The sequence below is a fragment of the Elgaria multicarinata genome, chromosome 9, assembly GCF_023053635.1.
Source record: "Elgaria multicarinata webbii isolate HBS135686 ecotype San Diego chromosome 9, rElgMul1.1.pri, whole genome shotgun sequence".
Lineage (NCBI taxonomy): Eukaryota > Metazoa > Chordata > Lepidosauria > Squamata > Anguidae > Elgaria > Elgaria multicarinata.
The window spans coordinates 39,941,748-39,967,606 of NC_086179.1; the positions used below are offsets into that span (position 1 = coordinate 39,941,748).

Sequence of the window (25,859 nt, forward strand, 5' to 3'; positions counted from 1 at the left end):
GTGTGAATATTGCCATGTAAGTGTATTCTGGCTCGTGTGGAAGGTCAGGAAGTGTGGCTTTGGTAAATTTGCAATAAAATGCACACCCAATCAATCTCTCTCCCATCTCCAGCCTGCACAGCTTAGCTTCCAGATGATTTCAAGGTAGTCCTATACATACGTTCATCCTTAAGTCTGTTCCATCCTATTTCTGCATTAGTCTACATTAGGGTGACCATATGAAAAGGAGGACAGGGCTCCTGTATCCTTAACAGTTGTATTGAAACGGGAATTTCTGCAGGTGTCATATGGAGAACCTGGTGAAATTCCCTCTTCATCACACCAGTTAAAGCTGCAGGTGCCCTGCCCTCTTTTAAATCTGGTCACTCTAGTATAGCTTCTGCAACTATAATTGTTGTGATGAAGAGGAAATTTCACCAGGTTCTACATATATACAAATGACACCTGCTGAAATTCCCTTTTCTATGCAACTGTTAAAGATACAGGAGCCCTGTCCTCCTTTTCATAAGGTCACCCTAGTTTACATTAAAAAAAATAATCTGCCCCAAAATTCATACTTCAATCCAAATTTTAAATGTATTTTCTCTCAAAATGCAAATGTTAAAATGTTATATGTTAAATGATCCAGAGCATTGAGGAAGTGCAAAAACCTGTAGATAACTAAAGGTGTAAACCTATGCATGTTTAGACAGAAAAAAGTCATACAACTCCCAGCATTCCCAAGCCAGCCATGTTGCGAGCTCTAGGGCTTTTTTCCTGCCTAAAGGTGCCTAGGGTTGCACCCTCAGTTCTGATCTGCACATTAGTCTGGGAGGTGTGGGTCAGGTTAGTTCATATCAGAATTCACAAAGAACAAATTCCTCCAGTATTCCTACACTCAACCACAAACTTGCTTTGCAATAGGCTTGTGGTGATGTGCTAAAAGCCAAATTCTATCCGTGGCAATTTAAAAAATGGAAGTGGAGTGGGAGGCTACCAGAACAGGAAAGGAGGAGCAAGCATAAAGGATGCACAGGAATCAGTTGATTTACTTAAGGCTCAACAAAATTTCAGTTCACAGAGTCTTCTTCACGGGCAATTAAACTGGTTTTTCAGGGGCAATTAAACCAGTTTCTTCAGAGTAACTGCTTAAGCAGTCTTTATCGATCTTTTATCAAATATGGCCATTCTGCCCCGCCCGGCATAGCCTGGGCGTGGGGAGGCGTTTGTGGGCGGGGGAGATAGGAGACGTGCCCAGCCACCATTGGCTGGGTGCTGGTATGGTGCCACATGGGTGGAGGGGTTAAGGAGCCCAGAAACTGCGGGCTCTCCCTTCCTTCACCATCTGGCCCTTATTGGAAACAGCACAGTTATGTAAATACAATATTTCTTGCCATGCCTAATTGGAACTAACTAACTTCCTTCCTTCCTTCCTTCCTTCCTTCCTTCCTTTTGTTTTGTTTTGTTTTTGGTCAATACAAAACCCAGGACTAAATAACTAAGGAACAAAATCTAGAAACGATGTCAACCTCTTTTGTCATAGGAACTGCCACATTGAGGGCTAGAAGGCAGAGTTTTATGGAATACCTTACGCCCTTTGTGGTAGCGGGAGCTAGGCTTGTCAGCACCCGTCCACATTTAAATGTTAACATTCACCGAATTTGGACACACACTATAACCTAAATACCTAGTTACTAAGGCCGCTTGACTTTTAATCTTCTTCTTCATAGGGTGTCTTCTCCTATCATTAGCTATCATTGCAGGTATTTTTGTTTTGGATGCCTCTGCTCTAAATAATTGTACCGCTATACCATTCCCTCAAGATCTTTAGCCATGATGCCCATCTGTTAATAGACAGGCTTGTTTATTTTTTGTTTGAATTAGTGATTTCAACTAGTTTTCATTTTTAGATTATTGGAATTTTTTAAAAAATCAATCAATCACTAAATAAATAGAAACAGCTCCATAAAGCACATCCTTTGGTCCTGAGCATTGCTGTTCCCCTGTCTTTCCTGAGATGCAATAGTAAATTGGTGTTCCAGTTTGGGCAGGGAGGCATCAGTTTAGGTTTGCAATACAAATCAAAGACGTTGTTAAATAACACCCCTGCCTTCCCATCATCCTCGGCTTTGCCCAAAGAGTTCACAAGAATATTTTATGATTCCAGAAACAGATGTGTAGGGAAAGACCTTATAATTATGTAGCAGACTGTCTGGCAGGTGGGATAGCGAAGCACCTCAAAAGTATTATGTGCTTATTCCCCTCACTTGACTGGTTTCTGATTGGGGTGTGTCTTTATGTTTTTACTCCTGGATAGGAGTGGGAACATCGCCACTTAATGCCTTTAGGCTGCCTTGAATTGCCGCTTTGTTTCAGTTAATAAACAGAGAATGTTCCAGTTTTCAGGGTGTGACTTCTGCGACAGGTTTCAACAGCTAGGAATGCAAAGTGAGGCACCCTAAGCCATAGACCAAAAGGTTTTCTGATAGTTTTTTTCCCCTTGGAAGTGATTTCTCTTCTGAAGGTAGAACAGCATACCTGCAGTATCAAAGGCACAAAGCCTATATACACCAGTTGCTGAGGAACATGGGTGGGAGGGCACTGTTGCACCATGTATGCTTTAAGGTGGATCCCTGTATTGAGCACGGGTAGGGCAACCCTATGGAAAGGAGGACAGGGCTCCTGTATCTTTAACAGTTGCATAGAAAAGGCCATTTCAGGAGGTGTCATTTGTATGCATGCAGCACCTGGTGAAACTCCTTCTTCATTGCAACAGTTAGAGTTGCAAGAGCCCTGCCCGCTTTTGGATCTGGTCACTCTAGTATAGCTCCTGCAGTTTTGACTGTTGTGATGAAGAGGGAATTTCACCAGGTGCTGCCTGCATACAAATGACACCTGCTGAAATTGCCTTTTCTATGCAACTGTTAAAGATACAGGAGCCCTGTCCTCCTTTCCATAGGGTCACCCTAAGCAGGGGGTTGGATCTTGTGGCTTTATAGGCCTCTTCCAACTCTACTGCCCTATGGCTCTATGTCCTGCTTGTGGGCCCCTCGTTGACAGCTGGTTGGCCACTGTGTGAACAGAGTGATGTACTAGAGGGACCTTAGGTCTGATCCAGCAAGGCTCTTCTTACGTTCTTATGTTCACGGCTGATGAATTGGCCCCTGTTTGTGTTCGCAAAGAATGTGCTGGACTCTTGGTCAGGAAATGGGTACTTTGGTTCCCTTGGTCTATACCAAACTGGAAGAGATCAAAAGGCCCTGTCAACACTATCCCAGAAAGGTCTCATTGGAAAGGTCTTGCTACTTACATTAGCAATGGTGGAGACAAAGAGCATGACCACAGTGGCAATGTGGACCACAAATATACCAGCCAGTAGTACCAACATCTTGGCTCCTCAGTGCAGCGGTGCCTCAGATACAGAGAAGTCTGTTGGGAAGAAACACATATTATAATTTTTAAAAAAGTGAGCACTGTTTAGAACTAAACCATGCAGGCAGCTATAGACCCTTATTTTAAACTTCTGGTGGCAATTTAAAGGGACGCAGCGCTGCAAATGCTAGCAAATTTAATTGAACTCTTCTGAGATGTACTGTAAGTACCGCAACTAGTTTTTCAGGAAATTAAAAGCAGGCTTGTAGAAAAATCCTGGGTGTGTTTGGAAATACAGATAGAATATGTTTATATCCACTCAGAAAGTGTATAGCTATGCACAGTTTCCTTAAAAAAAGAAAAGAAAGTTACACTTTATTTATTATATTTTTATCCTACCATTCCTCTAAACCTGGGGCCATATATGGTCTTTGGCCTAGTTCCATATAGTACCTGGCCTAGTTTCAAAGCCTACCCACTTCGCAAACTCTGCCCGTGTTGCCTACAGCCTCACCTGCTACCGGAATGTGAACCCCAAAAGGTTTTGACCAAGGTAATGCAGATCCAGATGGAGGAAAAGGTTCCCCACCCCTGTTCTAAATAGCTCAGGGGAGCTTCATGACTGTCTCTCCTACCCCATTTTAGTTTCACAACAACCCCTCAAGCTAAGCTGGACTGAGAGTTAGTGCCTAGTCCAAGGTGACTCAGTAAGTGTCATAATGATTGGGGATTTGAATCTCAGCCTTAGTCCAAGATGCTAACCATTACACTACAAACCACTACGTGATATTTCAGTATCATGTTCCACGTATTAAGGTGTATGTTAGAGTCAAGAAAGGAATTTTGCTTTCCATGAACCCTCATTCTACTCCAAATATTCTATAACTCAGGCCCTACCTAAATGCTAGATGGGGGGTCCATAGCTGCTGCTGCTGCCGCTTATTATTATTATTATTATTATTATTATTATTATTGGTTTAGAGATTCGTCGACTTAATAGTCTTGCCAAGTTTAAGAAAGCCATAAAGACTGATCTCTTCCAGCATGCCTACCCAGATGTTTTTTAAAACATATCTAATTGTTATTTCAATATTTTATCAGTTCCATATGTTTCTAACCAGTTTAAGGCATTTTATTATGATTTTGTATTTAATGTTGTTCCTTGCCTCGATCCAGAGGGAGAGGTGTGTAAGAAATAGTCTATTCTATTCTATTTGGCGGGGGAGGGGGAAGGAGTTCCAGAGCCTGTGGCAGAGCAGCCACTGAGAAGGCTCTGTCTCGTGTTCCCTTCCAAACATGCTTGTGATGTTGGCAGGACGGAAAGCAGAGCCTTCCCTGAAGACTTTAATGCCTGGCTAGGTTCAGAATGGAGAATAATGTCAACTGACCTGCTCCCAAGTCATGCTGGGCTTTTAAAGTCATAACCAGCCCTTTGAGTAGTACCAGGAAATAGACTGGTAGCCAGTGAAGCTGTTGTAACATGGGAGTCATGTGCTCCTTATAATCAGCCCTGGTTAGTTCTCCAACACACCAGGCACCAGGTTGGGAAAGTTGCAGTAGACACCTATGTCCCTCCAGCTGTTGATGTACTACTAACCCATCATCCCTCAACTTTACCCAGGCTAGCTAGGGCTGATTCGAATGGCAGTCCAACAACATCAGGAGAGCCACAAGTTGCCCAGCCCTGCTGTAGACTATAGTATACAAGGAACTGGATATGATTGGTAGTGGAACGTTTGGTAATGCGTGACTTCTCTGACTGGTGGAAGGTAACTGGAGAGGGGGCTACTTGGGCTTCATGGGGCAAGGTGCTCCATAGTATTTGTGCAGCCACCAAGAAGGCCCAATCTCTTGTCTCAACCATTCATGCCCCCATCATCAATGGGACAAGAGAAGGACACCTCCCCTTGATCTTAATGAATATACAGGCTGATACAGGAAAAGGTGGTCCTTCAGGTATCCTGGACCATTTAGGGCTTTAAAAGTAATTGCCAACAGTATGAATTGTGCCTGGAAACAAACTGGCAACCAGTACAGACACTGCAGGATAGTGTAATGTGTGGACCTAAGAGCAAGCACCCACCAATATCCTTGATGCAGCATTCAGATATGCTAGTTCTTGTTCTCTCTCTCTCTCTCTCTCTCTTCATTCAAGCATACAACCTCCCCACTCGTAGCCTGAATTGGAATAAACCGGTCCCAAGTAACCAGAATTAATGCTGGCATCCCCAGGGCTGCATGCTAGATTATTGTCAGGCCAGGCACCATGACATTTAGGAAAGCCCGTTGTTGGAGGAGATGGATCAATGATGTTACTGTAGCAGTTCTTGCGAAAGAACAAACCCTGCTTTGAAACATGGGACCCACCCAATCATTTTTTAATACAATGAGCTTGCCTCAGTACATTTCCAAAGAAAGTAGCCATTTATTTGTAATTAACTTGATTCATTTCCCCATTCTTTCCTGTCCATGCAACTGTGGAATTTCTCAGTGGCGCTGACTATTTTTGTTTGGAAGTGGGAAAAGCTTGGTGTCTTAGTCACTGCTGTTGCTGCTACTGCTGCAGGGAAAAAGGAGCAGTGGATGGGTTCTTCATGGCTGCATGGCAATCTCAGGCTTCCCCCTCTCAGAATGCCTTCTTAACTAAGGGCATGCCTTCCCATGCATCCCCTGAGCATGAGATAATAGGCCAGATCTACACCAAGCAGGATATAACACTTCGAAAACAGTTTGAAAACTGTATAGGGAGTGTGTCGTGGGCCCCAATGGTCGTCAATACCGTTATAAACCGTTTTAAAGCAGTAGTGTAGATCCTGCTATAGTGTGCTAGCACAAAACTAGAAGAAGTGGTGAAGATTTCCTCCAGCCCCCAGCCCCAAATATGTTGTAATATCAATTGCTGAATAACCTTGGGTCTATATGACACGTCAGATGTCATAGACTCCACTGTTTATATCAAACCAAGAGCTTTTCTACCTGAGGCTGTTAATTGGCTGTTAATCGGCTTATCTACTTTCACTTTCATCACAGAACTGAGAGCTGAGCACCACACAAAGTGTTTTCCCTTTCCTGGCTTCCTGCTACATAACCAATCGCAAATACACAAGTGAAAAAAGTTATTTCTTTTGATTTTACAATCATATAGTGCATTTTCCTTGCTCTCATTTTTGTTGTTGTTGTTGAAAGTGCTCTTTACTAGAGGATCACAACATCATCTAAAGAACCCACAAACAACTGTTAGTAGGGAATGATGAAGGCATGATAAATGCCTTCTGAAGAAAAGCCCTCACAGGCAGAGGATCAGCATAGGTGCTGCTTTATAAATTTCCAGAATGCATCGAGCCCTTTAGGTGCCACTTTGTGGAACTGCTGTCAGTGCAACCTTGTCTTGGGCGTGGCTTCTGCTCCTGTTACCCCCACGCCCACAGATGCAGTGTCTTGCTTTCCCTGTAGAGGTGGTCAGCTGTTCCCTTACATAGCAGAAGGTAAAGAGCTGCACTGCATGTGGAGACACTGCTGGGGTAGGAAATAAGGCTGCCCTCAGCCTCTGATGCCCCCAAATGTGTCCCAGTTTTCAGCCCACTTATTTCGTCTCCTAGATCTCAAATCCATTAAGAGTGGAGCCCTTCTCCCTCCCTTGGCCCAGTCTGTCCAGCCAAATACCCCATGTATGCTCCAAATTCTCCATGTATTGTCTCTGTTACAACCTTGGCAACTCTCCCACATGAGTCCCATATTCTATACCCAATTATTTGGGAAGCGTTGAAAAAACAAAGGTCCTTTTCCATTGGCCCATCACACATCCCATGAGCCAGATGCCGGTATGGCAAGCACAGGTCTGCATCTGAGTTACTACAAACGAAGGTTTCAAACACCAAACTCTAAAACTGGCCCGTGGAGTTGTGCAAATTAAGTCAGCTTCCTAGTGCTGATCTCCGTTCTGCCTGTCCCTGGTCTAATCCATTGATGTGGTCCAGGCAAGGTTGTTGAACTCAGTAGCAGCAGTATGATTTTGTCAATGGACCCTGTCGCTGATCAGGAAGAGATGTAGCAGCAGATTCGAAACAGGGGGAGTGGTGATGATATAATAGCACAGCTTCCCTTTAATAAGGCATTTTGTGGAAATCTTAACCACAGGGCTTTGCACAGTCACACGTGTTACTCATTTATTCTACCTTCCCCACTCCCTCCTCTCCATCTAATTGCAATCTTGCGTGCCTCAGAGACCAGCTTTTAGAAATTATTAGGCCTTTTTTGGAACCAGATGATACAACTTGCCTTTTTTTTTTTTTTTTTACTGGATGTGCAGAACATAGCGACTCCCCCCCCCCCTTATCCTCCACCAAGATCAGCAAGTAACCAACAGGATTGTTCAGAATTACACACCTAATGAGAGGCGAAAATTACTTGATTGGTCAAACTCCGGCCTGGACAAGAGTATGCTTCCTCACTGAATGCTTCCTCAAGGCTATGAGGGTGGAGTGGGGTGTTTGCACTAGCCTTTCCATATTGTGCCTGACTGCCCATTCACCCTCCCCGGCCAGTGCCCCATCCTTGCTGCTACTTTGCTTGGCCATATCGTTCTCCTTCACCTTTATCCCCTCCTTTGTGAACCCCCCACCCCACCTCAGGCAAAACCTCTGCATTCTGCACAAGGCTCTGTACGCTGCCTCAAGAGTATACTATTCCTATTATTGCAGTGATAGTGATATTAATCTTTCTACCCATGAAATTGCCTGACAGAAGTGTCCCTGCATTTTCAATTGGCCATCCAGAGCCAAGAGAGGCCCTCTGATTGCAAACTGAGTCCTTGTCTCATGCAAATGGTATGTTCTGCTGCCCCAATCCAGCCAACCTATCCAGAAAGTGTCAAGAGATACTCCCCATCTCAGAATGGTTCTTCTCCTTGGCAGGGAAGTCATCAATTTACTTAATTCCTGGATCTATGGCTTAAGCCCAGCCCTCTGATCTACGAACCCTGATAGCCACCCCTTGAAGGCAGATGTATATTTTATTACAGAATGGCCACGTTTGATTAAAGTACAGAAAACAGAAGGCTGTGGTTGCAATAACAAATCACAATTGGGGTCCTAAGCACTCAACCACAAAGACTCACACATGAAGTGAAAGATAGACAAAATGTATTACAACTGTGGGTGATATTTACAACAATCCTACATATACTGTTTGTAATCAAGCATACAAAAAGATACAATTCTCCTTGCTGATACACAGCCTTAAACACCTCAAAACAAATCCAACGGGGCAGAAGCCTCCAATATATGAATAAATCAAGAAAATAATAACAAGAATTTTCCTTGCTCTAAAATAATAGCCCATTTTCCCCATTCTAAAAACAACAACAACAACAACCAGGGAAGTGCTCTGAAAAAACAGAAGTGAAACTGGAGGATTGCAACACTGTCTAAAGAGACTGCAAACAACTGTGAGTAACAAATCATGAGCACACATTAAATCTCTTGTGTATAAAACCTCTAAGTCTGCTGATTTTTACTGCCGTTTTTATTCGAGAATTATCTATCTTATTCCTCAATGTTTCAGCTATGTAGCCCTCAGCAATATGTGGCAAGTAACTATGTTTTTTGCCCAGTTATATATTTGCATACAGTTGTCAATTTCCTCATAAAGAGCTGGCTTCTGATTTTGCGTTGAAATTCATGCTCTTGGTACTAACTCAATGTGTGCTCTGTTACACTCTTTCTATCTGCCCTCTATATTCAGGCCCTGTGAGATCCTCCTGAATCAGGGGTGTTTAACCCTTTCAGCCTATGGGCCAAATTCCACTTTGAAGCAGCTCTCAAGGGGGTTGGCTTCTAGTGGTGGGCAGGGACAAAGGCAAATGGGGGCAGAGGCAACAATGCAACAAATACCAGGATCTTTTAGCTTAAAGCTCTTACTGCCAGTAACTACACCTTAGGAGAGGCATTTCAAGCTGAATGAGGGGGAAATGCACAAAAGCTAGGAACCCCCGAAGTAAAAGTGGTTGGTGGGGAAGAGGTCATGCCCATTTGGGACTCCCAGGTGGACTTGATGTTCTACACCCCTGTTATAAATGCATCATATCTTAGCCTCAAAGATGGAGAGAGAGAGAGAGAGAGAGAGAGAGAGAGAGAGAGAGAGAGAGAGAGAGAGAAGTGCTCACTAAAACATAGACCCCTGGCAGTTCATTTGAGTTCGGATGATGTACAAAGGGGAAATCTTGTAAATGTCAGGACAGAATTGCAAAGGCTTGATAAAGTTCAACTCCATGTGAACTGAGACAGGAGAATGAAAAATATGCACACAATGCACATGAGCAATACTTGCCTTTGCTATTTCCTTGCGGCCTCACCCCACTCCAAGACACAAACATTTCCCACACCTCTGAGCAAAGAAGAAACCCTCAGCCCTGGTTCCTTCTGTGCTGTCAAGTGAGGAGAAGAGGAGAGTCTGCAGCCCAGGTTTGGAATGCTGAAAAGGGGAGGCCCTGCCACAACATCAACAATGAAACCATTCATGTTATGCAGGTTGTCAGGCTAGAGGACTACAATCATACCGAGGGGTCAACAGAGAACACTAGCAGGGGCAGGAATGCAGAAGAGAAATGAAGAGTCTGAACATGCTTCACCAAGCCCTTACTCACAAGGTCTCATTCACAGAGAACATAGCAATCTGCTTTATACCAGGACATAGGGCCGGCCCTACCATTAGGCAGAGTGAGGCAATTGCCTCAGGGGGCAGATCTTTGGAGGTGGCAAGAAGGTGTTGGAGGAAAACCCTGTCTGTTTTGCAGCCTGCTCTGGGCCCCCTAAGTTAGGCTGCTGCCTTCAGGTGCAGTTGGAGGATGCTGTACCATTGTCAGTGTTGAAGACAGATTCATCTAGCAGGCCAGTGGGAAGGGAGGGGACGCCATCTTATTCTTTGCTTCAGGCAGCAAAATGTCTTGGGCCGGCCCTGCCCAAGACAGGGCTGCCCTATTCATCTTGATCAGTGTCATCTACTCCAGCATGAGCTCTCCGGGGATTCAGGCAGAAATTCCCACCATTAGGGAGAGATTCCCGTCATCTGCTATTGGAACCTTTGGCCTAAAGATGCTGGGCACTGAACCTGGGACCTTGTGTGCTTGAGGTGGTGAAAGGGCTTCGGGTGGTGAATGATGAACTATACAAGGGGCTGTGAAGGGGATGTTGCAGAAAGGGAGGGAAAAGAGAACTTGCAGAGCTATGGACCTTTGGCAATTCCAAACAGCCTTCACTTTGGAGGTTGTTTATAGTCATGAATTTCCCCTTTGACCAAGATTCTCAGACAGTATATTAATTACACTGTGTTGCCCCAGTGGAAGAAGCAGCTGTTAGAGACAATCAGGTGATCTGGTGGTTCTTGTTTCCAGCCTGTGGTAATATGGAGAGAATGGGGCCAGAAGGGCCCTCAAAACATGTTTTCAATCCCCCCGAGTCTGGCCCTGGGGAAGCAGAAAACGTACACACACACCTTGCTGCCCCACAAATACACGGTTGCCTAGGGTGACCATATGAAAAGGAGGACAGGGCTCCTGTATCTTTAACAGTCGTACTGAAAAGGAAATTTCAGCAGGTGTCATTTGTATATTTGGGGAACCTGGGCAGTGTCTACACTATTGTTTATAACAGTTTATAATGATTATGACAACTGTTCAGGCCCAGGACACATTACAAATACCATTTTCATACTGTTTTTAAAGTGTTATATCCTGCTTGGTGTAGATCAACCCCTGGTGAAATTCCCTCTTCATCACACCAGTTAAAGCTGCAGGTGCCCTGCCCTTTTTTAAATCTGGTCCCTCTAGTATAGCTCCTGCACCTTTAACTGTTGTGATGAAGACAGAATTTCACCAGGTTCTCCATATATACAAATGACACCAGCTGAAATCCCCTTTTCTATGCAAATGATAAAGATACAGGAGCCCTGTCCTCCTTTTCATAGGGTCACCCTAAGGTTGCCCTCACTGGTTCTGCAGTGCTTACAATCGACTGAAGTGGTGAAGTGTATCAGCTTCTAATGCTCCCAATGTGAGCGTGGTGATAAAACCTCGTCTGTTATGAACCACCCTGCATGTGTACTTGGGGCTTGGAGGGGAGAAGAGGCAAGACTGAGAGGCTCCCAAGTCTCTCTGTGATACAGGAGCACGTCACGGCTTCCAGAGCAACTGACATGATGCACTCCTCACCCAGTTTTCACTAGCAGCAACACTGTAGCTCCTCACGATTCACCTTTGCTGCCTGCAGTCAGCCAACTTTGTGTGCTCTTCTACTCCCATAATACATAAACACACAGAGAGAGAGAGAGAGAGAGAGAGAGAGAGGAGTGCAGAAAGTGATGTTGAACTGGTGGGAACCAGGGGAGAATATGGAATGGGAAAGAAGGTGGGCGAAGGAAAGAGGGGGAGATTGTCCATTGATTGGGTAGCTAGCAGGGGATTTACACTACTGCTTTAAAGCGCTTTATAACAGTTTTGAGAACTGTTGGGGCCCAGGACACACTGCATATATACAGGTTTCAAAACGTTTTCAAAGTGCTTTAAAGCGCTTTAAAAGCAATAGTGTAGATCCCCCCCCCCCCGGTGGGGGACAGAGGAGAGGGCTGTGTGCTGAGGCATGCTAACTGCAGGCCTCCAGGTATTTTGTTTGTTTGCTTGCTTTTTGTTTATGTCAGGCATAAACTAGAGGAAGATGGGAGTTACAGGCGCACATCTTGGAGAAAAGGCCAGGCAATAGCAGCCTTCCCCTGTTAGTGGCTGGTCCCTCTCTCACAAATGTGGCAAGCTAGCTCTGATTCAAAAGGATGAGTAATAGAGCAAATACTGGCTTAAATCAAGGGCTTCAGCAGTTGGAAATTAAAGTGATGAATCAAACGCTAGAGCAAATACATGGCGAGATTTGTGACACGCCAAATAATGGGTGCCTCCCTCAATAAAATATATCATTCATCTCAAAATCAGTACAACTGCATTTGGGATTCTTGGATCATTTATGCCCACTCTGCCAAATCTGCTGAAAGGAGGCCATCAAGAGGTGAGTGCATGTCTGGATCTCTGTTCTCACCATCTCCTGGGAAAACAGCATTTGGACATGTGCTGCTTTGGTACCAGAGCAGGTTCCAACCCTAACCCTAACCTTAACCCAGCACTGGAGCAGAGGGATTCCTGCGGCTTCTAGTGCTTTGTTCCAGGGGCGTGGACATTCACATCAGCCTACTCTCCTCCTGGCGGGAGGGAAAGGCAGGGACCGCAGCTCAGTGGCAGAGCACCTGTTTTGCATGCAGAAGGTTCCAAGTTCAATCCCCACCATCTGCAGTTAAAAGAACCAGGTGGCAGATGAAGGAAAAGGCCCATTTCAACCTCAGATCCTGGAGAACCACGAAGAGCAGAATGTGAATTCCCCTTTATGTCATAGGAAACTGACTTCTACGTGATCAATCTATATGTCCATCTAGCCCAGTATTGTTTACATGGACTAAGTAAGCAATACTGGGCTAGAGGGACATACAGTTAGATCATGTAGAAGTCAGCTTCCTATGACATAAAGGGGAATTCACATTCTGCTCTTCCTTTTTTGCACAGGAAGGAACTGCGTTGCATTGCGAGTCCAGTCTAGGATATACGACAGAGAAATTCAGCTTCCTGGGATGACCTAATGCCAGGATCTCACCATCCACTAAGTCATTTGTTCAAAAGGATGCAGCAGTCATCAGGACTTTGGCAAGGTACCCATTCCCATCAACACCAACATCAGCACCAAGTCACTTACAGGGAGGTCTTGATTCCAAAAGACAGACTACAATAAAGACAAATGAATCCCACACGGAGTTGTCTCCTCTTTCTGATCCTCTTCTTCCCCTCCCCACATCCCTGCCTGCGATGCCATACTGATGTGCTACAACAGGCAGGCAGCCATAACCTGAAGCCGGTACACCCTGTCCTTGACACTTTAACTTGATTCGGCAAGTCGATTCTTTCAACAGGGGGATCCCTTGGATGTGTGTCTGGATTGTGTTTGTATGTGAAAGCTTTAGGGCTTCTCTATTGATGAGTAGCAATTAAAAGGATTCAAATATGCACTCTGCATGTACACACAACAGCTCGGCGGCAGGGGTGGGGAGAGGCATTATGTTAACTGCCCGGGAATATGCAAACATTCACAGCAAAGTGGGGCAAAAGCAAACAGTAACGGGAAGTGCAGCTAAGCCAGCCAAACGTGTGTTGGCTGGTTATGAGGAGCAGTTATGTAGAAGAGAAGCTAGTGGAGGCTGGTGGCTCCGGTGTCAGTGGGGCAGAGAATCCAGTCCGGTTTTCAGTCAGAAGCAGTCAGGGTACAACTTGCCACCTAGCCAAATCTCTGGCTATGTGGAGGTGCAGAAGAGCACCTTGGACAGCTCCTTTAGGGTTTTTGACTGAATCTCAGAGCGGATTCACGGCCCCACTGTCATAGGAGCCACCAGCCTCCACTAAGGGAAGCCCATGAAGCAATGGAACAATCTCCCAAGGGAAGCAGTGGAAATCCCCACTGAGCAAGCCTGGTCTGACATACTGGTGGGAATCATTTTGCTCTCACTTGCGGTGAGGGGAAGCATGGAAAACATGAGCTACGTCTTGGTTTCCCAGCAGTGGGGTCTGTGATTCATTCGGAGAGCGGGTGATGCTCTCGGCTGTGAAGGCCAGTGCCGAGCAACTGGCATTTGCTCCGAAGGAGGCAACCCTGGAGCGCTAAGCCCTGCGAGAGCCTCAACGGAAACTCCGGCACTCTCTGGGCAAAAGGGAAGGGCTGAGGCGGCAGCTTGAGGCCTGGAAGGCAGCCAGGAGCAACCACTGGAGGAAAATACTGTATCTTCTGTTTGCAGCCACCCACTTCTACTCCAGTCATGCAGGCAAGAGGGAAGGGCCCAGGCCAAGGAACAGAGGAAGGGAGAAAGCAATGGATGGAAGCTGCACATTAGTCTTTCCCCCATTGTAAGTCCACACACTTTAAAACCACGGCCTGTCTCTCTGCAGCATTTTACACCTCAGGAAGGAGTTGGGTTTATGTGTCATTCACATACGTCACATTAGTTTCCTGGAGAGCTCTGTGTTGCTGTTGCTGTTTTGAAAATGGTTCATAATTATATACCCAAGGTGCAATCCTACGCATGTTTGGACAGGAAAAGAAGCCCTACAACTCACAGCTTCCTTCAGCCAGTGTGACTGGCTGTGGCATTTTGAGAGTTGCAGGACTTTTTTTCCTGTCTAAGCACGCATGGGGTTGTGGTCTTAGAAAGGCATAAGAAGAACTCCTGAAATTCAAGAGGAGAGGAGGGAGGTGAGACATGGGACATACGAATTATGTAAAATCCATTCCGTCTCTTTTTCATAGATTAACAGGCACCTTTCGTTCTGTCATTCGCCCACCTCTGGAATCAGACTTTTTAAAGTTACCAAATTTGCACAAACTCACACATCTGAAGGTGTACAAATTCTCCCCCAAATGCACAAATTTACCCATTTTCATGTGCGTTCTTGGCCATTTAAAAAAAAATTGTGTATTTTTTTATGATGAAATTTGTGCAAAATTCCTTAAGGTTAGACAGATGGCCCACAAATCTGAGGAATCCACCCAAAGGGGAAAGCCAGTCCGCTATGGAATCTTCACAATGGGTTCATTAAAAATAAATAAATCCAAAGTCATTTGGTTCTGATGCAGATTTCTCTGACAATAGCTTTGGCTATTGGGCAGCATAAAAATGCAATAAATAATTTAAAAAATAACGTTTATTTGAACTGAAAGTCCTGGTTTCAAATTTTACCTCAGCCATGAATTCACTTGTGTGGTCTTAGGCAAGCCATTCTCTCTCTCTGTCTCCCTCCCTCCCTCCTTTGTGTCTAATGCAAGAAGTATAACACTGGCAGAGTTGTTGTAGTGATTACTGAAATAGCATAAGGAAAGCACAGGAACTTGCCAACTGTGTGAACCCCAGATTTCTGGGTACATTCCGAGAGAAAAGATTTTACCCTGCTTAGAACTTTTCATATGTGATTGTCAAGGTGTTTGCATAGTAAAAAGGAGAAATTTTAATTTAGAACCAAAAAGTACCACCAATCTCTCACTGCTTCAGAAGGCTCAGATTGAAACAGGCTTTGTGGGCTTGGGCTACTGTCCTGATTCAAGTCTTTACATGCACAGGCACCTCCTCTGAGTTGACGTTAAAATCATGCATGTTTTCATAACCGGGGTTTGACTAGGTTTTCTCAGACAGATTAGTAAAAGGATTTATTTCATGTCATAAAATATAAGCTGATTTTTAAAGAAGGTAACCAACCCTTCTGATTGATCACATATTTATTTATTTATTTATTTATTTATTTATTACATTTCTATACCACCCGATAGCCGGAGCTCTCTGGGCGGTGCAAATGCTTAAGTTTACCAGCTTTTCAACCAGCCCTGCCCTGTAGTTCTGTCCTTAAGGGTGTAATCCTATGCATGTTTAGACAGAAAAAAAAGTCCAACAGCAACCAGTATTCCTCAGCCAGCCATGCTGAGAGTTATGGGACATTTCTCTATCTAAACATGCATTGGATTGTGCCTTAAGACAGCCTTGCAAATAAGTCTACAAAAGTTACTAGTCCTCAAAAATATTTACTAGCCTGTCTATTCCCACATACACCTATATTAGTCAAAAGTTTAAAATAAAAATAGATTGTATTTTTTTTTGGGGGGGGGGAATCACCCAAAAGTTTTCAAGTTGGTTGCTTTTAAGGAATATATTTTCATTGCCTGCAGCCAAGTCCACTTTAAGTGTCACTTGATCTACACCAATTAGCAGGTGACAGCATTTCTAGCCATGTGCTGAAAGCTGCTCCCGCTAATTGCTGAAGAACAAGCAGCTGTTAAAGGCACAGCTGAAGAAGTCAGTGGAAAGCTGGGGAACCCTACGACTGCTGCTTGCAAAGATCAAAGACGGAGTGAGTGTTATCCTAATTTGGGTTGCCCAAAAGTATTTCTCTTGGGTAGCTGGCTCAGCATCACATACAGAGGATCACAACTGCGTACTTTGCAAATATGCACTTTGCATCCTTGGGACAGAGCTGTAGCTAGGAATGTATAGATTTTTAAAAAATCCATTTCGTCTGCATTGCGTGGATTGCCAGGTGTCTTTCATTCCATCATTTGCTCACTGAAAGAATTGGTTTTTCATCCAGTCTCCTGAGTTTGCACGAATTTGCACATATGAAAATGTGTGAATAGCCCCCCCCCATGTGCTAATCACCTCCAGATGCAATTTTTGATGCTTTAGCCAATAGAGTAAATGCACATTTTTGGCCAGTAATTGTTGTTTTTAAAATATATTTTTCTATGACTACAATCCCAGAATTTGGTCCACAAATCTGCAGAATCCGTGCAACTTGGAAAAAGCCGGCCCACTGCGGGTCAGATTAATAGAAATCTGAACTCATGTGATTCCATTGCAGATTTCTCTGACTTCTCTAGCTGTAGCTTGGTGGCAGGGGATCTGCTCTGCACACAGAAGGTCCTAGGTTCAATCCCTGGCATCTCCAGTTAGAACTGGAAGAACTCCTGTCTGAAACCCCGGAGAGCTGCTGCTGGTCAGGGTAATACTGAGCTTGGCAGACCATTGGGCTGATTCGGTAGAAGGCACCTTCCTATGGTCCTAGAAGGCACCACCCTTCAAGAAGGATGTGGACAAGCTGGAAGAGGTTCAGAGGAGGGCAACGAGGATGATCAGGGGTCTAGAAACAAAGCTCTATGAGGAGAGACTGAAAGAACTGGGTGTGTGTAGCCTTGAGAAGAGAAGGCTGAGGGGAGACATGATAGCACTCTTCGAATATTTGAAAGGTTGTCACATAAAGGAGGGCCAGGATCTCTTCTCGATCCTCCCAGGGTGCAGGACACAGACTAATGGGCTCAAGTTACAGGAAGCCAGGTTCCAGCTGGACATCAGGAAAAACGTCCTGACTGTAAGAACAGTATGACAATGTTCGTGGGCTCTCCCACACTAGAGGTATTCAAGAGGCAGCTGGACAGCCATCCGTCAGGGATGCTTTAAGGTGGATTCCTACATTGAACAGGGGATTGGACTTCAGGGCCTCATAGGCCCCTTCCAACTCTACTATTATATGATTCTATGAATAACTATCACCTTCTGGGTCCATTTAGTTTATAAAAATTCTCATTCTACCCTAAATGTATACTAAAAAATTGTGGGTGGAGTGAGATTATGAGTGCAAAAGTCAGATCTGTGAGGGTCACAGGGTTTAGGGCTAGCTAATGCATATGAAGACAGCCTCGATATGCTCCGTCAATAGTGTCAGCTATTGGGCGGTATAAAAACGCAATAAATAGTTTTTTAAAAAATAACTACTTCCATAGCCTGTGTCATCCGAAATGAGCCAGTTCTGCTTCTTCAAATCCTGGCATTGTTTGTGTTTTCCTGCCCTGGGCGATTAAATTCTCTTCCGTCTCCATTTCTTTTGCTGTGTGAGTTCATCTCCCTTTTAATCAGCTCCCCTGACCTGTCTCCTTTAAAAGGACCGCAACCCGTTGACATCACAGATAGGGCATTGGACTCCAACCTTTCTGTTTTAACACATCTCAAACAGACTCTGACCTGAATCTGCTGGATGGAAAGAATGCCCGTGCCCTCTGTTCTCTTTATCAAGAGGTGTGTCCATCCACAACCCACGTAATCACTAGGGAGGACTCCCAAGTGAGGGCTTGGAAGGTGTGGTGTGTGTGTGGGGGGGGGGGGGGGAGAGAGAATAAGGTGTGGTCAGCTGGGAACACGAGATTCCCAAAGCACCCATATCATGTAGCAATAGACTAAGGCACAGCATGGCCTGTGACCCCTATTTTTATTGCAGATGTGGAAGGTGGCATCTTTTGCCATGGCAATAAAAAGACTAACACCCTTTTTGGACATGATTAAAGTGAGCTGAGCCAAACATTTGAAAATGTCTTATTCCCCCCCAAATTCATTACATGGGTGCAAATTGAAACCCTCCTGACAAATCAGGGGAGGCAGGAAAGGTATTTCCCTGAAGTTTTCAAGAGGGGGATGCTGTTTTTCCCTTGTTTAACCTCTTTCTGGGTTTTTGTTTTGTTTTGTTTTGTTTTCACATAAACAACAACAACAAAAAAAGCCTACACCAGACACAGTGGTGCAAGGCTCTCTCCACAACTTTACACTGATTGCACTTCCCAGAATGCCTTGAGAGCAATGCAACATCAGTACATGTCATGTTGTCCCAGGGCATTCTGGGAAGTGCAGCACCACAGTGCTGTAAACAATTTAACAAGCCACACACACAGAGAGACCACTCCAGAAAACCCTTGGCCACCTCAAAAGGTTAAGCCATGTAAGTAGTAACACCCCTATGACAATTTCAGAGAATTTTTCCTCCCTTAAAGAAAGCAGCAGAAAGTTAGCTCCTGTTTTTGCAGGGGAGAGAAAATTCTCAGGAACCTGAGACAGTGGGGGATTTCGGCCCAGGCTTAGAACAATCCATACATGGAAGGGAACACCATGACTGCATGATCAGACGAAGAGCTAGAACCTTTGAAACCAGATGTCCCCAAGGAATAGGCCACTTCAGAGGACTCCAGGACTGCTCAAAATGGTCTTGGGCCCTCAGCAATGGAGGCAGGTGGCTCTGATGTCAGTGGTGTGGTGAATCCACTCTGAGTGTCAGTCAGACCCTCAGGAGTGATGCCTTCAGGTCTCCCTTGAGAGGTAGGGTGCTCTGCATCTAAGAAAGAAGCTGAGTCACCATTTAGTCCATGAGAACATTCATGCTTAAGAATACGTCTAGGAGAGTAGCCAAGCAAAGGAGTGCCTGCTTGTTGAAGAAGTCTCCTCAAGAGTAAGGGCCTTCTTGTGAGCAAGGCCCTGCATGTGCGTAGATCTCTGACAAAGTGCCTCTGAAGAGCTGCAGCTGAGTCCTGGGTGGGGCCCTGGAAGCTCCAGCTTATAAACTCTCATTGGAGACTTGCTATTTTATAGAACTGCATCTTATTTCAGCCCTCCTGATTATGAAACCTTGCTTCTACTCTCTTGTGCTGCTGATTTGATTCCTGATAAGATGTTGCTTTTGGACTGTCCTTTTTCATAGACCGGGAGTATTGTGCTTTGGGCCTTCTGCTTGCTTACTGACTTCGCTAAACATTTTCCCTATGTTGTTTCAGGGCTGAGCCTAAGTGAGTCAAAGCAGAGCAAGGAAGCAGGATTGGACCTTTAGCCCCCCTTCACCTCCTGCCCTGCAGTCCCTTGGTCTCAAATCTTCACCTGGGGATCATCTCCCATACAGGAACAGCACAATGACATGTAGGCTCTGGATGGGCAATCTGGCATGCTGCAAGACACTTCTATTGAATGGGGAAAGTCTACCCAGACCCATGTGCATGTTGTACACAGGTTGGCTCTAGGCAAAACAGCAGATCAATATGTGTAGGTCTGAAGTGGGGACAGCACTGATTGCACATGCTTTAAAATTCTCTCAAAATGGCTTAACATGCCTTTACATGGATAAATATTTAGGTGATTGCTTTAAGGATAATTAAATATAATGTTTTCAGTTGCCTGAGATATTTGGCTTTTTATGACAACATAGTTGTCTGAGGATGTTCAAAATTATTGCTATGTATTTTTCTTATGGACATGTTAAGAGAGGACCTATGGTCAAGACATTAAACAGACAAGTTCTGTCCAGCTGTCAGGCAAAGCCATGAAATGGATGGTGAAGAGGCATAACTACCCAGCGCACTCTTGATTATCCCTCTGTCCTTGCTTTGCAATGACCATCTCTGGAAGGCAAAGGGAGATGAAGGCAGGGCCCTGTCTCGAGTGCTTGACTGAGGAATACACACCTCAGTACTGGGCAACAGTGTCTGGATTCTCTAAATCATGAAAGGGCAGTAAGTAGGTCTCCAAATGTTATGAATTTCATCTCCAAGCATTCCTGGCCATCTGCTCTGCTGGCAAGGGCTTCTGGGAATCGAAGTCCAAAATATCTGGAGATCTTTCTTCTGCCCATTCCCTGCTCTAAATCACCACACTGTACAACAGCCTTCCCAACCTGGTGCCCTCCAGATGTGTTGGACTAAAATTCCCAGCATCCCCCAGCAAGCATGCAGTCAAGGGTGCCAGGTTGGGAAAGGGTGCTTAACACACACAGAGAGAATGAATGAACAAGTGAGTGTCAAATCAAAGGCTCAAAGATTAGCTCAGGTCTATACTTGTGCATATTTCAAGGTTGGTGGTTATAACTTGGCCCTCTCCTTACTCTTCTGAAATGCTGGGAATTGTAACATAAATTACCAATTTCTGCTAGAAAAAAACCTGCACGTAATTACAGAGGGCCTATTAGAAAAAGGTTGTTTGCTCAAAATAAATCACAGCTTTGCAAATTTTCAAGGTGGCTTACATTAAACATCTGTTAAAAATGGCAATAAAAGGAATAACAGCCTTAACAATAACTCTAGCACAGAACAGCAGTAAAACATAATACTCATAAAATAGCAGCAGTTATCATTTTGGCCTAGGTGATGAAAAAGCCTGGGCATATAAACAAGATAGGTCTTGGCCAGTACTGCCTGAAACTCATTGGACTAGGCACCAGGTGAGCAACCCTGGGGAGAGTGTTCTACCATTGGGGTGCCACAACTGGAGAGGACTTTTCCCCAACTATCACCTGTCTCCTCTCTGACAGCAGGGACACATGGGGAAAGGCTTCTGATTATAATCTTAGCAAGTAGGCAATTCACTGTGGGAAGACAGAGCCCTTTAAGTGACTCCTAAGAGAACATAGGGCAAACATGTACTGATGACACATCAGAGAGGTTTGTGGGATTTGACCATCAAGGTGAATAGTTGCTGGTTCAAATCCATGATTATCAGTCATGGTAGCTAAATGGAACCTCTAAGTTCAGAGGCAGTATACCTTGAAATACCAGCTGCTTCAGAGAAACTAAAGAAACTGGCCGCTGTCTTCCTGCCCTGCTGGTTGGCTTCCCAGATTGAGCTGCCTAGCCACTGTTGGAAACTGGATACTGGGCTACATGGATCCCTTGCCTGATCCAGCAAGGCTGTTGTAAAGCAGCAGACAAGGCATCAGGTCCCACTCCCTGTCATGTGGTGTTCTTTGAGCAAGTTCCATCTTTTCTTTCCCCTCCTACACACTGCAGGCTGAGTCACCTGAAACATTCTGGCATGGCTTTACATCCAACCACACTCCTTGTATTCATACAGAGCCCTCTGTCATGTGGCCTTGCACATGCAGAGCACCGCCCAGTAACCATGGGCACAGTCCACATGATGTGTCTGACATGAGAGCTGCAACGTGATCCAACTTTTGGGGAAGACCACTGCTGCTCATGAGAGCTCCTACTCTCCATGAAGTTCATCTGGCACTCACCCAGTTTTGCTTTAAAGTTGCTGGGGGTGCGGCATGATTAGCAGTACCTTGCTTCTTTGTCTACCAATGGGACTGTCTCTTAGTGCTACCTTGAATCAATAAGGGGTGGGGTGAGAGTAGAAAGCAAAGGTATTTTCACATGATCCCTGAAGTGTCTTCTGAATTCTGCACACCTGTAGCGCAGACAATGCAGACGATTAAATAAAAGGCAAAACGTCCTGACGGTAAGGTCTGTACAACAGTGGAACAGTCTCTCTACAGAGGTTGCGGGTTCTCCATCTCTGGAGGTTTTTAAGAAGAGGCTGGACAGCTACCTTTCATGGATGGTTTAATAGGTTTTCCTGCACATTGCAGAACCCTAGATGATCCTTGTGGTACCTTGCAACTCCACACATCTATGACTCTATGACATATGACTTATATTGGGTAGAATGCACATTTGCTTTTGCTTTTTAAAGCACATTAACCCATCACACATGCATGCTCAATAGAGCTTCACATTTATCATTCATACAAATGCTCTTATACAAGCATTTGGAATTAGAATAGAAGAATAGTAGAAGAGCCATGCTGGATTACACCAAAGGCATATCTAGACGAGCATTCTCTTTTCACGGTGGTTAACCATGTCCTGCCCCATGAGAAACCCACAAGTAGGACATGAGTGCAGTAGCACCCTCGCTTTGTGTTCCCCAACAACGGGTATACACGGCACACTGCCTCTGATGCTGGAGTGAGTATATAACTATCAGGAGCAGGAGCCATCTATAGCCTTATCTTCTGTGAACTTGTCTAGTCCCCTTTTAAAGCCCTCCAAGTTGATGGCCATCACTGCATCTGGTGGAACTGAATCCCATGATTTCACTGCATACTGTGTGAAGAAGTACTTCCTTTTCCCTGTCCTGAATCTCCCGCCACTAACTTTCATTGGATGACCCCTGGTTCTATCATCATGAAAGACCTGTTTCTCCAGACCATGGATAACTTTATGCTCCTCTATTGTGTGCCCCATTTATTTGCCTTTTTTTATTGTAAGCGAAAAAGTTCCAAATGTCTTAACCTTTCTTCATAGGGGAATGGCTGCAGCCCCTAAAAAACCTGATTTAACTTGTTTCAGCTATTCACAAAATCCTTGTTGCAATGTGGTGAGCAGAACTGTACATGTTCCTCCAATGAGCATCTGAGTTGTAGTATCTTTTAACAAAACCATCTCAAAGCCCTTCCTTGGTGTGCATATCATAGGTAGTACAATGGGACCCCAAACCTTAGTGAAATGTTCATACCACAACACTGATCTTGTCAATAAGCATATCATAATTGTTGCTTGGTAGGAGATGGTAAGCCTTTATTACACAAGGCTAAATCCATTTAGCTCACCAGTTCTGCACTGCCATGTTATCTTGTAAGATCCAGGGGTGTAGTCTAGGACAGCCTTCCCCAACTTGGTACCTTCTAGTTGTGTTGGACTACAACACCCACCATCCACAGTCAACACATTTGAAGGGTACCAGGTTAGACAACGTTGGCCTGAATGATTTGGAATACTTTGATGGGAGTACCAAAGGGAATACTTAACATGGCCAGATCAGTTACCCTAGGGGCAAACTGAGCTGTATCTTTATCCAAATCCAAGTTTCACTCTCTATATTGAATGTGTGCACAGAAAGAACCCTCCCTTCAGTGGAAAAATGTTGAAATGGACCACACCTAGGGAAAGCTGCATTCCTTCAGGCAGCGTGCAAGTCTGTTCAAACAAAATATTTCCACTACATATTATATATGTGTGTGTGTGTGTGTGTGTGTGTGTGTGTGTGTGTATGTGTATGCTACTATTAACCAATAACATACTTTAAAAGTGCAATACCGCTGCTATTTACCAAATGCCTTTTATGCACATGGGGCTGGGTTTGCAATCCTATGCATGCCTATGCGGGAGAAAGCCCCGCTGAACACCACAAGACCTGCTTTTGAGTGGATCAGGCTGTAATATAATCCCAGAAGTGATTTCTCATTTTACCCACTGTTGGGATGTGACTGCCGCCAGGGTGAAAAGCAAAGCAATAGCCAGCCACTGAGATAGCCCAATGGAAGCTTTCTAGTCTGGACTACTGACTGGTTAGGAGTTTCAATTGCTTAACTGCCTGCCATCCAATTCATAACACTGACTAATTAAATTTCACTCTCCGCAGGTGATACTTGGCAGAAGCATCCAGAGGTGCACTCAAATTGCTTGCAATAATAATACCATCTGCATTGTGAAAACCCAGATGTGCATGGTGCAAGCCACTTTCAAAACAGCATGCTAATTGTAGCCATTAACTAATGAACACTTCCAGCCAAATAAATGCAATGTGGCTGAAAGGGGAAGAGCCTTCAGAGTGGTGGCCCCCCTCCTATGGAATTCCCTGCCTCTGGAGGTCAGACAGGCGCCAACTTTGTCTTCCTTCCTCCGAAATTTTCAATGGAGAGCGGTATATAAATATCGTAAATAAAATAAATAATAAATGAATATCGATTGGTGGATCACCCTTGGAGGAAATGCATAAGAGAAATAGCTGGAGAATGGACAATGTGCCAAGCTATGTATCCGCCTCCTCCTCAAAGACTTGCTTGGAAACAAATGAAGGGTGTAATCCTGTGCATGTTTAGACAGAAGGGAAGTCCTACATCTCCTAGTATTTCCCAGCCAGCATGGCTGGCTGGGGGATGTTGTGAATTGTATGTCTTTTTTTCTGTATAAACATGCACAGGATTGCTCTCTAAGCCACTCGAATCAATGTGGATCCACCCTGCTTCAAATACACCCATCCCTTCTTAAGAATTCCTAATCATTGCCAGTCTTTCAACTTAAAACAAAACACATTTTTAACATCATTCTTGCTACCAAAGAATCTTCCAAACTCAAGCTAAATTCTCTTGGCTCGGGGCTGGGGAGCTGGGGAAGGGACGAAGTGCCAGACCAGACCTACTGCTAATAGAACTGGGCTCACTAAATGGCGCAGGGACAATATATTGGGATCAGCCACATTTGTGCAGCAGTTGACCAGCTGTTTCTTCCAGGGTTTATCAGCTGCTAAAACAAACTGACTGCTCCAGAGTGTGCAAATTGTGGTCTTAGTTGCGGCCATTTGAAACAGCAGCCCTGCTTTCTGTTGAAGTTTCATTCGATTCCTTGATTTTAGCCACCACTGAAGTTCGCAAAGGCAAGAGTGCCATAATAAAGGAAGGATGCGGCAATTCCCCTCTCTGCAACAGTCTCACATTACGACGCCCTTCCATAATTTTTACTCTCTTAAGTCAATAGGCAGGCTTGTATTGTTGCAGGGCAATGGTGCCTGTGGCATCTCTTTTCCTGCCCGGGACGCCAGCAAACAAATGTGGCCAGAGGGACCTTCCGAGTGAAACAAATACCGCTAACAGCTGGGACAAAAGCCTCAGGAAAGTTCCAGGCATGGCTGTGGAGAAAAAGACAAGGCAGCCTGCTCCGAGCTCAAAGCAAGCGATCGCACTCACAAGCTTAGAATAGAAATGTGCAGACAGGTATGTGGGAAAGCAGCCTTACCTGGGAGAAAGAGGTCTTCTGTGGAAGGAGCTTCCTTCGATTCCTGCTGCCTTAAAATGCAGAGCTGCAGTGAAGGGAGCACCCTGGCTGGCAGCGTTATAAGTTTCCCCTGCTGGTGTATTGGGATGTGCAACTGGGTGGTGTCCTTTGACTGTGTTTTAGTTGAAGAGTTTTCTATGAATCAGCCTGGCTTTAAAGTGGGGAGGGGGGTGGAATTAAAACACTACTACGCCCTGCTTTCTTGGCAGTGAGCCAGCAGTCCTGGATGGGAACCAGCAATTGCAAAGTCTCTCTTTCTTCATGACTCAGTGCAAGAAGAGCCTGTAAAAAGGGATGACCTCCAGCCTGATGAGTAAGAAGAGGGGGGACACACCCAGCCTAGGTCTGTTTGGACAAACTTGACTCGTGGTTGCCAACCATAAAAGAGAGGGGGGGATGCATGGTTACAAATGTGGTAACAATGCAAAAGGGAGTACAGTGCACACAAACAGACAAACAACTGCTCAG

The 25,859-nt window shown here is 44.8% G+C and overlaps 1 protein-coding gene across 1 annotated transcript in view; it reads right to left on the bottom strand.

Moving 5' to 3' along the window:
• The window catches only part of EMP1 (epithelial membrane protein 1), a 34,692-nt gene extending 9,139 nt beyond the window's left edge, over positions 1–25,553 (bottom strand). Inside the window, exons 1-2 of the mRNA XM_063133658.1 lie at positions 25,353–25,553; positions 3,290–3,408 (exon numbers count right to left, since the gene is read on the bottom strand). Of these exons, the coding sequence (XP_062989728.1) occupies positions 3,290–3,367 (78 nt within the window). The 5' untranslated portion in view covers positions 3,368–3,408; positions 25,353–25,553. The remainder of the gene's footprint in view (positions 1–3,289; positions 3,409–25,352) is intronic.
• Positions 25,554–25,859: the final 306 nt, after the last annotated feature.